The following is a 14,523-nucleotide window of genomic DNA, read 5'->3' on the forward strand; positions in this document are numbered from 1 at the left end:
CATCCTGCGTCCTAGCAGCAACCACTTTGGCGCCTCTGGAGTCGGTGTTTGTTTACGTCATGCTGTATTCAATGTAATTGGAAAAAGGAGCTTCAAGCGCAACCTCCGATTTTGTTTTCTTTCTGGCCTTAGTTGGGGGGGACGAATTGGGGTCGATCTGAATCTGGGGGGGGACAGATCCCCCCCGTCCCCCACCCTATCTGCATGCCTGCAACTGTCTGCAGTTGAAGTGAAAACAAGAAAAATCTGAGCTTTCTAGTGGAAAACAGCACTTGTTTCATCCATTTAGCTTACATTCCCCCAGGATAGGTCCTGCATGCTTTCTGAGTGTAAATTGTGCTTTTGTGAAAGTTTATCTGGAAGATCGTGGAGACAGGCGTCTTCACTGTCTGATTTTGAATCACTGCTTAAAACCAACTATTCTCTCTGACCTTTGACACCATCTGAGATGTCGACTTTTAACTAGTTTTATATCATTTTTATTATAATTTAAATTGCATTTTACTTTACTTTAGTCCGCTTATTTATTGTTTTACCTCTTTGGCTCTTATTTATTCTAGGTTCTATGATTCTGTGGTTTTAGTTGTTCCGTGTATAGCACTTTGGGGTTACCTGCATGTGTTTCAAGTGCTATAAAAATAAAGTTGGTATGGTACCTTCTACACACCCACGGATTGGGTGGGTGGGTAGAGACAAATTGAGTGATACCTAAACGATCTTTAACATTTGTCCAAAAACAAACTCAACCTTACATTTCTGTTAGAAAGATCAGCTGTTTCTCTTTCTTCTGTGCACCCATGAAACCGAAAGGTCCGAGGAAGTCTTTGGGACTGAGGAACCCCCATATGTGGTTTATATGACAAAAACAGGAGCTGTCCAGATCAACAGTTTTTGATCCTGATAATCTATCATTTAAGATTAAATATCTATAGAGTTTAATCCAGTTCTTGCAATGTTTTGTTTACTGTTTGTTTTAACAGAGATGCATGGAGGTGCAGTAGGTAGCACTGTCACCTCACAGTAAGAAAGTCACAGGTTCAAATCCTTGTTGCGGTTAGCATGTTCTCGTGCAGGCGCTGGGTTTCCTCCTGGTACTCTGGTTTCCTCCCACAGACCAAAACGATGTACGAAAGTTAACTGGAGACTCTACATTGTCCCTGGGTGTGGGTGGGTATGTGACTGGTTGTTTGTCTCTGTGTGTCCCTGTGATGGACTGGAGACCTGTCCATGGTGTCCCCCCACCTGATGACTGCTGGATTTAGACACCAGCGTCTCATGACCCTAGTTGTTTATATAACGAATGAATGATTGAATTAATGAACAGACTTGCAGTTTGTTAGATGTATTGAAATCACTACATGCAAACAGACGTCTTTCCATCACCAGTATAGTTTATAAACACTGTTTCCATCAACAGTTGTTGCTTGTGAATGCTCTTTACTAATCTATAGTCTTAATTTTAAACACAGGATTAATTAACTCCAGCTTGTGGTATTAAAAGAGCTGATGATGTTTACAAATAACATGTTTGTAAATGCCAATAACAACCCGTTTATCAGGGTGATGTATAGTTACATGCTTCAACGTGACTGCTGAATAAAAACACACGCTACAGACCTCATTTTTCTGCTAATTTGCCTTTTTTGAATCAAAGTGGAGCATCTTGTCATAATTTAAGCAGGGTAAAAGTTAAACTAACTCAGAGATTTTAAACATGGGGCTCACAGCATGTTCCCTATGCTCCTGTCTCCTCGAGTCCACCTCCTGATCTGATCCAGATAAAAACACTTCTTTCCTGGATCCTAGCAAAGAGTTAGAGTCATATTACAGCACGACTGATGTAAAACCATAGAGGCAGGGTCCAATGGGAGCTCATTATCCAATACAGATCAATGGAAATATTATCAGAGATTAGATGGGAATATTTCTACCCAAAAAAATGACACAACTTGTTTATTAAGATTTTTTTTAACCTTATGATTGACTATTACATTCATCTTCTTACATTAGGGGTCTAAAACTGTCCGTTTCCGGTTTAGCCCAGGAACAGAACCTCTTAAGCCTCTTAACGTATTTATGCTTATTCGTTTAGAAATTTTCTACAGATATGGTATAATCTGCTCATTAGGGACTGAGAACGAGACACGGAAACTATTCTTTGTTATTTCAAACCAACAGTAGAGCCAAAAGACCTTCATATTTTTATACTACAAAAACAATAATGCATCTTAAAGTTTCGCCTTTTAGAAACCAGGGTGAATCCGTTTGACATTATGTCAGTGATACAGAAACAATCCAGACGAGTGCTCGTGTTTGTGCTCACCTCTCAGGTCCTGCCCAGAGCGACCCGGCCCGCAGGTGGTGCTCTGCCTTGGCATGCGCAGCGAGGCGCGTAATGGAGTGTGCCTCTGCTCATCCAGGTATGCCAGGTCCTCCAGGTGGGCTGAGCTTGTGGCTGTTTGTGTGTATGTGTGTGTGTGTGTAAGATAGGGAGAAGGAAACATCAGGATGTTTTAGAGAGAAGAAAAAAAAAACGGAATAACACACATGTCACCAAGTGTCCACACTTTCAGTAAACAAATCCCATAATATGCAGAAGTGCAGAAGAAGGTGGCAAAGGCCCATGCAGGCGTTCTGCTGCAGCTGTCAGGTTCCCGCTCCTACACTTGCTAAGTCCTTCAGGGAGAAGGGAACCAGCTCAACGTGATTCAGTCCTCAAATTCCCTCCTCGCCGTGTCCGTCACACAGCACAGAGGCAGATGCCATCCGGCCCCTCTCAGGATTAATTAGCTCAGCAGATAAATGTCTTATTCATGGAGGGAGCGCTGTCTGACGCTTGCTGCTGATTGTTCACACCACACGGTGTCTTTAGAGCCACCGCTCAAAACCACCGAATGCTAAATGAGATCAGACACTGCCAGCAAAGGTGAGCAACTGGATTCTGAGTCACACCTGGACTCCAAGGTGAGAAAACATGAGACAGTCCCACATTAATATTCAGGAAGGATTAAGGGACTGAAACGCTCAGGAATAGCCGGTTCACCGAAAGGTGAGGGCAGAAAAAAACATGGAACTTGGTGAATTTAGAGAGACTTTTCTTTTTACAAAAATCCCATCTGAAATATATTCACTTTAAATTATTTTGTGACTTTTACAGCAAAAGCTGCCATTTCTGCCACTTATAAAACACCACAATACCGCTAAAAAGGCAAAGAACATCAGGAACAAAGGGTCAAACTAATAAATGACCTAAACTTTAGTCAGAATTCCTCTAAACTAACTTCAGTTGCTGTAGAAACCGATATCTCACAGCTCTGGAAACAAGCAGACAGTACATAAAGCCTCTCCACAAATAAATGTTTGTTGCCCCAGGGTTTGTGTTTGAAACTTGTCTGATCTGCTTTCCAAATTTGTGTTTGCAGTCATATTGGGGTTCCATGGTGATGCCAAATCTGATTATTATAGTTGACAGAATGAACGAATGAATGAACGAACATGGCTGCAGATATTGAATGAAAGCTTTTATAAGCCATCTTCAATAATAATACAAATGCAAAGAAAAAGTTTGCGGAGTAATTTTTGGGTGTTTCCCACAATACCTGGAATGTTTTGAGATTCTGTAGAGTAACATCCTCTCTCTTTCTCCATTCCCTCTAAAAGCTACAGTCTATAATTCTCCATGGAGCAGACCTCTTAGCATCCTCTTCTTGTCTTTGTAAAACTCAATATCAGTATTGTCCCGAGCTCAAACCGTGCTGTCTGGTGGACAGTCAAGAGCTGGGCACATGTATAGTTGTGTGTGAGCCATCACAGTACAGAGGAGCCACATGGGTTTCCCAAATGGGAGGAAAAATGGCAGCTGGGAATGTTGGAGGCTTGGCCTTGATGGGACTGTGTGTGTGTGTTTGTGTGTGTGTGTGTGGGGGGGGGGGGGGGGTGGTGGACTGGTCATGCAGCAGAGCTAAAAGCAGAGTGAGTGGAGGCATTTATCCGACGCTAAACCAAGGAAGAATGACTCTGCGTCGGGACGTCTCTCTGGTTTTCTTTTCTCTCTTTTAAATGGGTTTGAATGTGGGAACTCGAATCTGTGTGCTCATCATTCCTATCTGCAATGCAGCAGGCTACTGGGGATCGCATTCACAGCTGCTGTGCCAATGCGCTAAGACTGCACGCAGAGTGGGGAAAAAATAACGTAGGAAAGCAGAAAAGGCAGGATATAGCAGGTATCCATGAAAAGTCTGGCTGCACCAGAAAGCTTTGGGTGACGATAGCAGCAACATAGCAGACACTTCCTGTTTGGAGGAGAGAGACGGCACACACACACACACGCACACACACAGACACACCTAACAACAGCTGGGCCATTGTCCAGCACCAATCTCCGTATCAGTTGGCAAAACAAGTAGTTTCAGATACGAGTTCTCTACTGTTGCTCCAAACGCCTCACTGTTCTCCGATCAGAGCTGTTACTGCTATCAGCCTTTTATCAGACTATATCCCAGATGGAGCCTCATCTACCGTCAGAGAGCCACAAAAACTTTTGTTGTTACCACTGTGACTCTGCTGCTCTAGATAAGCTGGCAAGAACACTGTTATTTTCATGTTTTCCTGTGAGCTCCAGACACATTTCCAGTTTGTCTTCAGCTCTGTTTGATTTAACCAATCTGATCACAATTATAGCAGTCAACGATTAATCAGGTAATATTTGCCACTTTTAGAAGTAATGACTTACTGGCCATGCCTGTGCATTGTCAACAGATTGTGGAGTAGGAGAAAGCAGCAGCTGTTCCAGCCAGCTGAGCCTACTTGGTTTTACCATTTTATAAGCAAGAATGCTCTTTCATGTAGTTTTTTATTATTATTCTCAGGGTGCAAAGCCCTCGAGTGTCACAGAACAAATGTTTAGGTTATTGATTTACAACTTTTACACACATTTCATAAAGATGAACATTCAATTTAAGGAAGAAGTAGCAGCTACTGATCATCTTCACGCGAGGTGTTCAGGGGACGCCTGTTTGTAGCAACGATGCCAACATGTGGAAACCTCTGCAGTCAAAATAAACAGCTTTCACTGTTTCCACAAAACGGCAAATTAATAAACTATTTCATGCTGAGCCTGGCCCATAAAAGGTCGCCACCTGCATACAAACAGGTACGAGCTTCCTATTAGATGCATGGGTTATAATCTTTCAGTTAGCAACGTATAATTTAACCCCGGCTGATGCAATGACGTTTCTGAAGGGTCAGATCATAGACATGTCTCAAGCAGAGAAAACAACTAAAGAGATTCCAGAAGTAATGACGCTGGATCACAAACTGTCCAAATCATTATTAAAAAAAAGGAAAGTGGGGAACTATCGTCCTCGGGGAAGTTATGTGGTCAAAAAAAAAAACCTGAACAAACAGCAATCACTTAAACATCTAGTGATGTTAACCAAGAGTAAAACTCAACTCAGGGCTATGCTTAATAGTAAAGGTAAGAGCATTTCCACATGCACAATGCAAAAGAAACTCATGGATTGGGACTGGAAATCTGTGTAGACACGACTCAGTGATGCTAACTAGAGAAAAAGGCTTCAGTTTACTGGAGCTATGAAAGAACGATAGGTCCAGATCTAGCTCGTTCCCAAGTGATGGTTTAGGGTGAATGTATGCCGTAATCAAAGCTTTCAGGCAGTTCAGCTATTAGATCAGGAGTTCTCATTCCTGGTCCTAGAGGGCCAGTTTCCAGCATGTTTTTGTTGTTTCAACACACCGGATTTCTATCAGCAGGTGATTGGCAGCCTTCTGCAGAGCTTCACGAGTTGCTGAAAAAGCAGTTCAATCACTGAATCAAGGATGTTGGAGCAGAGAAACAACTAAAACATGCTGGATACTTGCCCTCCAGGACCAGGATTGAGCCGAGTGTGACCTTTCTTTTTGGCAGCAACATTTTTTTATGGTCAAGGAAGTGAATTGTCTTAGCCTAGACATCTCAAGCCACCACAGCACAAGCAAAAAAGTTTTTGCTCTGCAGGTTGGTCTAACCAATCACAATGCTCAGTCGGTTTGGTGGGCGGGATTAGCACCAGAGCTGTGACAGAGAGGAACAACTAAGATAGAGACAGCTCATTTAAAATGGCTTTGGCATAAGCTTTGGAATATTTAGACTCGGGTGAAAATCAACCGTAGGTTACGCCCCGCTGTCTACGACCCGTGGCAAAACTATATCTTCACATGCATAGGATGGCTGCCAGGCTACAACTGTATCGTATTGGTGGTAAATTACACATTTTTTCCAACCAAACTCTCCAAAACAGTGAGCATGAGAACAATAATCCCAATCAAGCAAGGATACTTTATTCTTTAATCAAACCTGTGCTTTTTCTAGCCACATTTATGGAAACAATTAATCTTTCCATGAGGAAATCTGCAGATGTAGCTCATCGACATATCAGTCAATCAACTTTATTTATATAGCGCCTTCACATGGCCCCAGGTCTAAACACAGCACTGCACAACAAAAAGACATAGCTACAGAAACACACCAGTTCAACATTAACTAAAAGGGAAGTAAAGAATTTTAGTTAGTAATCACTCGGTGTGTACTTTTAAACACAAATTTGGGGAATTTATCATCTTTTACACTTTTCATTTAATAGATCAAAATCGGGCAGATTTCTTCATTTCCAAAACGAACGTGTAGGATTGGGTATTTTTCTGAGCTTAGTTCAAACTGAAACTCTCAACCCCAGCAGCTTAAATGTTGACAATTCCCTTTTTTAAATATATAATTTCAGCTTTTACAATTCCGGTTAGCTCTACTGTTGTATGCACAGTGACTGAGGGAGGAAGTCAAATGAAACTACTGTTTTCTCCTTCCTCCGTATCCATCTCCAGCTCTACCAACGCACTGCCTTCATTAGGTAACAGAGTAGCCCCCTCACTCCTCATTTCCCTGCCTGGTCTCCTCCTGCTCCGGCTCCATCCTCCTCTCCCTCCCTCTCTGCACATCAAAGCGAAGTGTCTCTGTCACTCTGGGGGATAGAAACGGTTAATGCCTGGGGCTTTTATGTTCCACTGCTGCGAGAGCTCAGCCAATCCCCAGCCTGCGCTCGCCTCCCATCCCTACATCATCTAATAATTCTTTGTGGAGGAGAGACGGAGTGAGAAAGAGAGATTATGAAATGCTCTTCCACATGTTTCTCATAAATATGGAGATCCTGCCCCCTGAAAAAAATGATAAATAAATGAAAAAAAAAACCACAAAGGCCTTGAAAAATATCTTTAAAAAAATAAATTGCCTAACATCTTCGTTTCTACTTGAATTCTCTGCTTTATTTTCGCCATCTGTAGCTTGCAGCGTGTCTTTTAAGCCGCCCTCAGCTCACTCGGTTCGTTTGAAGATAGGGAGGAGATGTGATCGAAGATGAATCTGCGGCTGCTCAGCCAGACAGCAGTGTCGAGCAGCAGGACATGACCAGCATAAAGTCAGGGTCATCGCTGCAGTGACGGGCCCCGTCAAGCATCTTAGTGAAACAAATAAGTGGTTACAGGGACACACAAACACTTGCCTCCCTTGGTGAGAGTCAGGGAAATGCTAGAGCTCATCGCCTGCAAGAACTGCTCCGATGATTAGAACAATATTACAATCAGGCCCATCAGGGCTGCCTCCGCTTTAGGAAACTGACATTTCTACTTGATTTATTTACTGCAACCTCTGGGAGGGTTTTACAGCAGCTACAATGAGAAATACACATGAGTGAGAGCTCCTTTAGCAACACTAACGCCAAATGCTCTTCCTGTCTGATGTTCTTCCAGCTGCAGTATGTTATTCTTTAGAAGCCGCTTTCCCGACGGCGTTTTTCAGCTCTGTAGTTTCATTCTACACCAGAGGGCTGTGAGGGCTTAACAAAATGACACTGTGGGCTTGCAGATTACCAACGTTTCTGAAAAACCCCATGCCAGTTAAAGACAACACTCGTATTCTTATGTTGGGAAGAAATGCTAACATAATCAAATCTACAAAAAACAAAGATAAAAAAAAATAAATCAAGCTTAGACTTGAATCAATCAGGTAAATAAGTCTGAATTAGTAAAAAAAAAAAAGTTTAATTTTGATAATAATGAGATATTTTGGTCAATTAGAATTTCTTCTGTGTAGCAGTTATGATGAATCATTACTAGCGAACATGTTAAAGAGCTAGCTTCCTGCACAGCCTTGGTTAAAAATACAGCATTTATGTGCTGCAAGACCGACAAGCTAACGGCTAGTGCAAATGCAGCCAAGACCAAAGCAATATATAGCAGTTCCTGTGCATCTAATTGTTGAGTTCAGTAGAAAGATTTAGTCATCATGTTAAATTTTTTTTAAATAGTTACATTTTACTATGAATGCGATCCTTTTAACACTCAATCAGAAACATGATGGGGAGAACAAATGAAATCAAATTGAAACAATACAAAAACTAAAACAACTGAGGTTGACAATAAATCAACAACCCTATGTGTTTTAACTTGGGGTATGTAATTTAAAATATTTAAAGTAACATAAAAATGTTTAATCTGACCCTCTTACCCTGCTCTATATTTCCCTAAGCCCCTCCCCTGGCCTCTACACCTAAGCAAATCATTTACTCGAGCGTTGACCAATGAAGTTGTGTATCCACAAGAGGGAGATACCAATCAACGGGAATGTGCCCCATTTCCCAGCTCGCACTGCAGGGTGACAGATAGTCAGCTTAGTACATCAACCTAGCTTGAATGCTAACACGACCTTTGTTAAATTAATGTCAGTCTGTAAATTTTAAACCAACTGTGGAAGAGGAGGAAGGGGAACAAAAATGGATTTAGCTTTTATGTCTTAAAGTGAAGTCTTACGCTACATCACACTATTGTTTTAGACTTTGTAGTGTTAGCACGGACGGGCTACGAGTACTGGTTTTAGATGTTTTCCTGCTTGAACTCTGATTAAAATGATTGCTTAGCAGCTCCTGCAGAACCCAATGAAGGGTGAGGAGATAATTCAGCAGTTAGAATCAGGTGTGTCTGAGCAGGAACATACCAAAAACCTTACTCGTCCATTAGCGCTACAAGGCTATTTGTGTGCAAGTGCATGGTACGAGCCATGGCTTTCAGCTCCTTCCTGAAGATGAGGGGGAGCAGGGGCAGGAGGTATACTTCAAAGTCTCCTCCTCCTCCTCATCCTCTTCTTGACAATACCATGCTACAAACCCCTAGCCTAGTGAACTAGACCAAATTCTTGCTTTGCAAAGTTTGGTCTAGGCATGCTCCACTGGAACCTCCACAGCTCCTACCAGGACTCTGGCTAGCCAATCACAGCTCTCTAGAGGGGTTTCAAACACATAAAGAGCTGTGATTGGTCCATAATGGTGGGCCAATCATAGTGCTCTATCTGCTTAGTGAACGAATCGCAGAGCTTTTTCCGCTTTGTGGGCCAATCAGGTCATTCTATATGCCTGGTGGGTGGGATGATGCAACAGTGAAACAAGATTATGTCACATTCTTTGTCCAGTGGAATGCGGAGATCATTTGAAAGACAATGGTAGAACCCGCCCCACAACAGAGAGCCGTCAATGGAGCGTGGCCAGACTAAATAATACATTTATTTAGTCTGGCTTTGGCTTGCCAGGCTAACAAACCCCAGCTTTAGTTCCAAACTTCTTAAATGTTTAATGATCGGACTGCATGTTTAGGCGTTTCCTTATTTTCAAATCGAAGAAATTGTCAACTAAATAATAAATTCATGAAAACAAGCAAAGGTTACAGGAGGAATTAGCAAAGGACGTTAACTAAAGATGCTCAATCCAATTTTCTAAAAATAATAATAATAGTAATAATAAATTAATTAAATAAAAAGCATTAAAAAACCCAACTCTGCTCAGGAGAAATGTGTGCAACCTTGTGACTTTTCATCTGCCGATGCCAATGAACCTTTGCCATCCTTCTATCTAAAACAGGAGAAGAAGGGGAAGAGGAGGGGACTCACCAGCCACAGAGTTGGGACGGGGCATGAGGTATAAGGGGATGGAGTGGGCAGAGTGGGGGGACATGCTCTCCAGGTTTCGCTCAGGGATTTTGTTTAGGCTGTAGGTGGAGGCGGTCATGTTTTCATCCACCCTGTACAGGAACGAATCCATGCCTGATTTCTGAGACTGCCACAGCTTCAAGTTTCGCCGCGATCCCTCGCTGTATTTACCTCCTCGCTCCATGTTCTCAGAGTAGCTGGTCAAAGTGGCTGGAACGACAAAAGCAACATCATGACACCACCTTTCAGAGAACTTCTCATCCCACCATCCTGTCCCTCCACCCGTCAAACCCTCGTTCTGCTTTCACATCCGTTTACCGTGGCGCCTAATCCATATCATGCTGATGTTACACACCTCATCTCCAGCTGCAGGTGTTCACCATTGTTGCCAGGAAACAACAATGGCACCTGTTCTGACAACTCAAAGTGCTTCACATCAGTGAACACTTTGGCTCGTCGTCTATTGGGAGAACAAACCAGGAACCTGCACCAAACTCAGAGCAGAAGCCCAAAACAATCCCACTGAAACTGAACTGAACACTGCAGGTTTCTGACTGTGTGTTCCTGAGAAAACATCACTATAGGGACTAAATTATAGCTTAAAAGCATTAATCCAGAATCTAAAACAACCTGAATTCCGGCTGATTACAGCTACAGGTCTGAATTCTAATTATTAAACAGGTATGAAATTATTTATTGAGAGCTGAAAGACAAATTCAGCCTCATTAGTTCAGATGCAGCTCTGCAGAAGCTGATTTAACCATTAGAGGAAGAATAAATCACTTGTTCATACATCATTTGGAAAAACGGTTGAATCCAAATCTTTTCAGTTGTCTAAACTTGAATTGAAATCACGTTTTTGGCCATTTTTAAGTAGTTTTCTGTTTAAAAGTTGTAAATCTTTACTAACTTATCTGCTACAGAAAACTACCTGAGCAGTTTTAAAAGTGCTCCAATAGCCAGAATTTTCTAGCTGTTCATGAAAGTGTTATTTTATTAACCTTACGACTGCTGTCAAGGTCACATTACAGTGATTTTAAGTTAAAGGCCCATTAGTCATCATCACACACTGGTGAAACTCATCTCTGCATTTGACCCATCCCCGTGGGGAACGGTGAGCTGCAGCAGTGGCTGCGCTTGGGAACTATCTGGTGGTTTAACCCCCAATAAACCCCTTTAAAGCTGCACATCAAGGAGGGTCCCATTTTTAAAGTCTACTGTATAATCCGACCAGGATTGAACCCCGATCTCCTAGTCCCTGGGTGGACACTCTACCACTAGGCCACTGAGAAGGTTTTCAACAATTTCTACTAAAATATGAGTACATTCCTGCTGGACTTGATCACTGAACGAAGAGAGTGTGAAAATACATTGTTTGGTTCAAGAAATGAGTGAATAAATCTGAAAATCCATCGGTTTAATAAAGTGATGAACCTCGGAACAACTTCTCTTCTCTGCTGTGAAGACTTTTTGCATATTGAAACCGAAGCTCCCCGCTAAGCTACATGGTTTGCTAAGCAGAGTTTGTTCTGAAGGTCTGCCGAGCCACACTCTACTGTAGCCTCAGCTAGTCTACCATTGCTCAAACAGGTTTGTGTCTCGCCAATCACATCACTCTGTTTGTAGAGAGACGTTGGGTGGGCTTAGCGCCAACGGCTCGTTTAAAACAGCTTTGGGATTGACTTTGGACAATTTAGACTTTTCTTTGGAACAAGAGGAGATAGAAGTACTTAAGTCCTTTGTTTAGAAAAAGGACGCATTTGCTTCTTCTTCAACAGCATTTGGCAGACTGCCATGTTGACTAACACCCACAACGATTAATTTGTCACTGTGTTTGTTGCTCTGATTGGTCCTAGAGCTGTCCAGTTGCGTATGGAGATCATCTGAAAGACAACCGTGGATTCTGCTTCCACGACTGAGCTATGTTTATGGGTCGTGGCCACATGTATGTATAGGATGGCTTGCCAGGCCAGATCCCTGGGTTTGCCAGTGCAGAAGCTCTTCACAGACCAGAAGTAACCACTAGTAAATATAATAATTTCAGAAACGCATTCGGAAAACAATATTTTATATCGTACGTTAAAATTGATCAAAAATTTTAATCATCTTTGGTATGCACTTACTGTGTTGCTTTTCTAACTGCATTGTTGGTTCTTTTTGAAAACAGAAAAGGTTTCTCCTTTACCTTGCTGCTGACAGTTTTGTTCGCGGCTGCAAACTTCCTCAGAGCTGACGCTGATGGTGGCGTCACTTCCTACTCCGTTTATCCGCGGGCAGCAGAGGACTTTGTCGCTCTCTGCTGCCCGCTCTCCCCTCTCCGATGATGCAGTCCCATGCGCGATCCAATGAGTAAACTCCATCGTCTCTGTTCATGGTCCCACATCCACGTCTCCTTATCTCTATAGCTTCCTTTATCCATCTTTTGCATTTCTGTTGTTCGGTGTTTATGATCCTTGTGTTGTCCCAGTCCATTATATGGTTTTCTCTTGTGCAGTGATCTGTTACGGCTGACTTCTTTATTGTGCTTTCTGCTTCTTGTTTTGCTGCTCTTGTGTGTCTTCGACTTGTTTCTCTCTCGCACTCCTTTCTATGTTCTATTGTTCGTGTGTTGAGTTGGCGTCCGGTTTCTCCTATGTATGTTTTATTGCAGAGTTTGCATGGGATTTCGTAAACAACTCCACATTTATGTCCAGCTGGTATTTTATCTCTTGGGTGCACTAGTCTGTTTCTAACTGTTGTGTATGGTTTTGTTGGTGTGTTTATGTTGTGTTTTTTCATTGTTGCTCTTATTTTTTCCGTTATGCCTTTGATGTATGGTAAGGTTATCACTGGTTTTGGTTCTTGTCTTTCTGGGTTTCTGGTTCTTTGCTTTGGTTGTTCTTTTCTTTCTGTTGTTGTTTGTTGTTTTCCTTCGTTTATTGCCCATGTCGGGTATCCGCAGGTCTTTAAAGTGTGTTGTATGTGTTTGTCCTCTTGTTTATGGTCTCTTTCTTCTGTTATCATGTTTGCTCGGTGATATAGTGTTCTGATTACTGACATATTGTGTATGGTGGGGTGTTCTGATGTCCATAATAGATATTGGTCTGTGTGTGTTGGTTTTCTATGTGTTTACGTTTAGGGTCCCGTCGGTCTGCCTGATTATTTTCATGTCCATAAATGCTATGTTGCCTTCTGTTTCTGACCCATTTGCGAACTTTATGTTGCCCGTGTTGTCAGTGATATTAGAGATAAGGAGACGTGGATGTGGGACCATGAACAGAGACGATGGGGTCTACACATTGGATCGCGCATGGGACTGCATCATCGGTGAAGGGAGAGTGGACAGCAGAGGGCGACAACATCCTCTGCTGCCCGCGAATAAACAGAGAAGGAAGTGATGCCACCATCAGCGTCAGCTCTGAGGAAGTTTGTAGCCACGAACGAAACTGTCAGCAGCAAGGTAAAAAAGAAACCTTTTCTGTGTTTTCAAAAAGAACCAACAATGCAGTTACAAATGTTAAGGTTTTGCTTGTATTTTTGAAGACTTTTGGCTGCACCTTCTGGTCTTTATTGTGAAAAAACAAATAAATAAATAAAATCTCAGCTTAAGTACTTAAGTATTATTTGTTTAGATACGTTTTTTTGATTATTCTACAATATGAACACGTTTTTTGGGAGTGTTTTTAGTAAATCCATTTGTAGATCTCACCTATAATCCCACTGTCTCTGCTCTCCAGCGTGGAGGTGGGACTGGTGACAGAACCGTAGGCGCAGTCCTGGTTTCCAGCCTGGCCAGGCATGGCTGTAGGGAGGGTGGAGCAGGGGCTGCCTGCAGGTGGAGAGGCAGTGCTGCTGGTCAGGGTGGAGCAGGGGCTGATCCTTTGGTTCTGGCCCTGCCAAAAAACACACACAAGCACATTAACTTCAGCTTTTTCTTTCCTTTTTGAAAACTTTTAGAATTCATGGATGCGTAAATAAAAAGTACAATGGTCGAACTGCTATAGTATCCGACTCATTTGCAGGAAAATGTCATTTCAATACTGCAGCTTTCAAAAACTCAGCCGCCCTGAAGCTTTCACCACATGGAGCCAATCATTCTTCAGACTGCTTCTCCCACGCATAAACAAATACATGCTGGATCATAATATCATATAATTTGTGGCACAAAAAATGTGCCAGGACTTAAAATATTCTCCTGCAGAACGACAGAATTCAAAAGTGGGTGTGTTTAGAAATGAGAACAAAAGACCTGAAACAGGATTTCAGTAAATCATCTATTGCAGGGTCTGTCTTTGAAATTACCTTATTAGTGCTAAAATATGTCTTTATGCTGATAAATGACACTGTTTGGGGATTTTTCTCAGACTCACCTGTAAATATGTAATGTGGTGATGAAAAGATTTGTTTTTGTTCTTTTAGAAAAAAAAAAGAGAATGAGGTTACTAATTCACATGTGAAGGTTTGGTCACATTTTCTTCCCAAAACTCCAAATATGAAGAACACAATTGCAGATGTGA

At 42.1% G+C, this 14,523-nt stretch overlaps 1 protein-coding gene across 15 annotated transcripts in view; it reads right to left on the minus strand.

Moving 5' to 3' along the window:
* The window catches only part of tanc2b (tetratricopeptide repeat, ankyrin repeat and coiled-coil containing 2b), a 245,556-nt gene that overhangs the window by 34,726 nt on the left and 196,307 nt on the right, over positions 1–14,523 (minus strand). For 14 of the 15 annotated variants that reach the window (XM_070545727.1, XM_070545731.1, XM_070545730.1 and 11 more), the window contains 3 exons: positions 13,716–13,899; positions 9,989–10,237; positions 2,324–2,455 (listed from right to left, as the gene is read on the minus strand). In XM_070545727.1, coding sequence (XP_070401828.1) covers positions 2,324–2,455; positions 9,989–10,237; positions 13,716–13,899 — 565 coding nt within the window. The remainder of the gene's footprint in view (positions 1–2,323; positions 2,456–9,988; positions 10,238–13,715; positions 13,900–14,523) is intronic. The other variant, XM_070545732.1, reaches the window with a different exon arrangement.

This window comes from Nothobranchius furzeri, chromosome 16 (genome assembly GCF_043380555.1).
Source record: "Nothobranchius furzeri strain GRZ-AD chromosome 16, NfurGRZ-RIMD1, whole genome shotgun sequence".
Taxonomy (NCBI): Eukaryota; Metazoa; Chordata; class Actinopteri; order Cyprinodontiformes; family Nothobranchiidae; genus Nothobranchius; species Nothobranchius furzeri.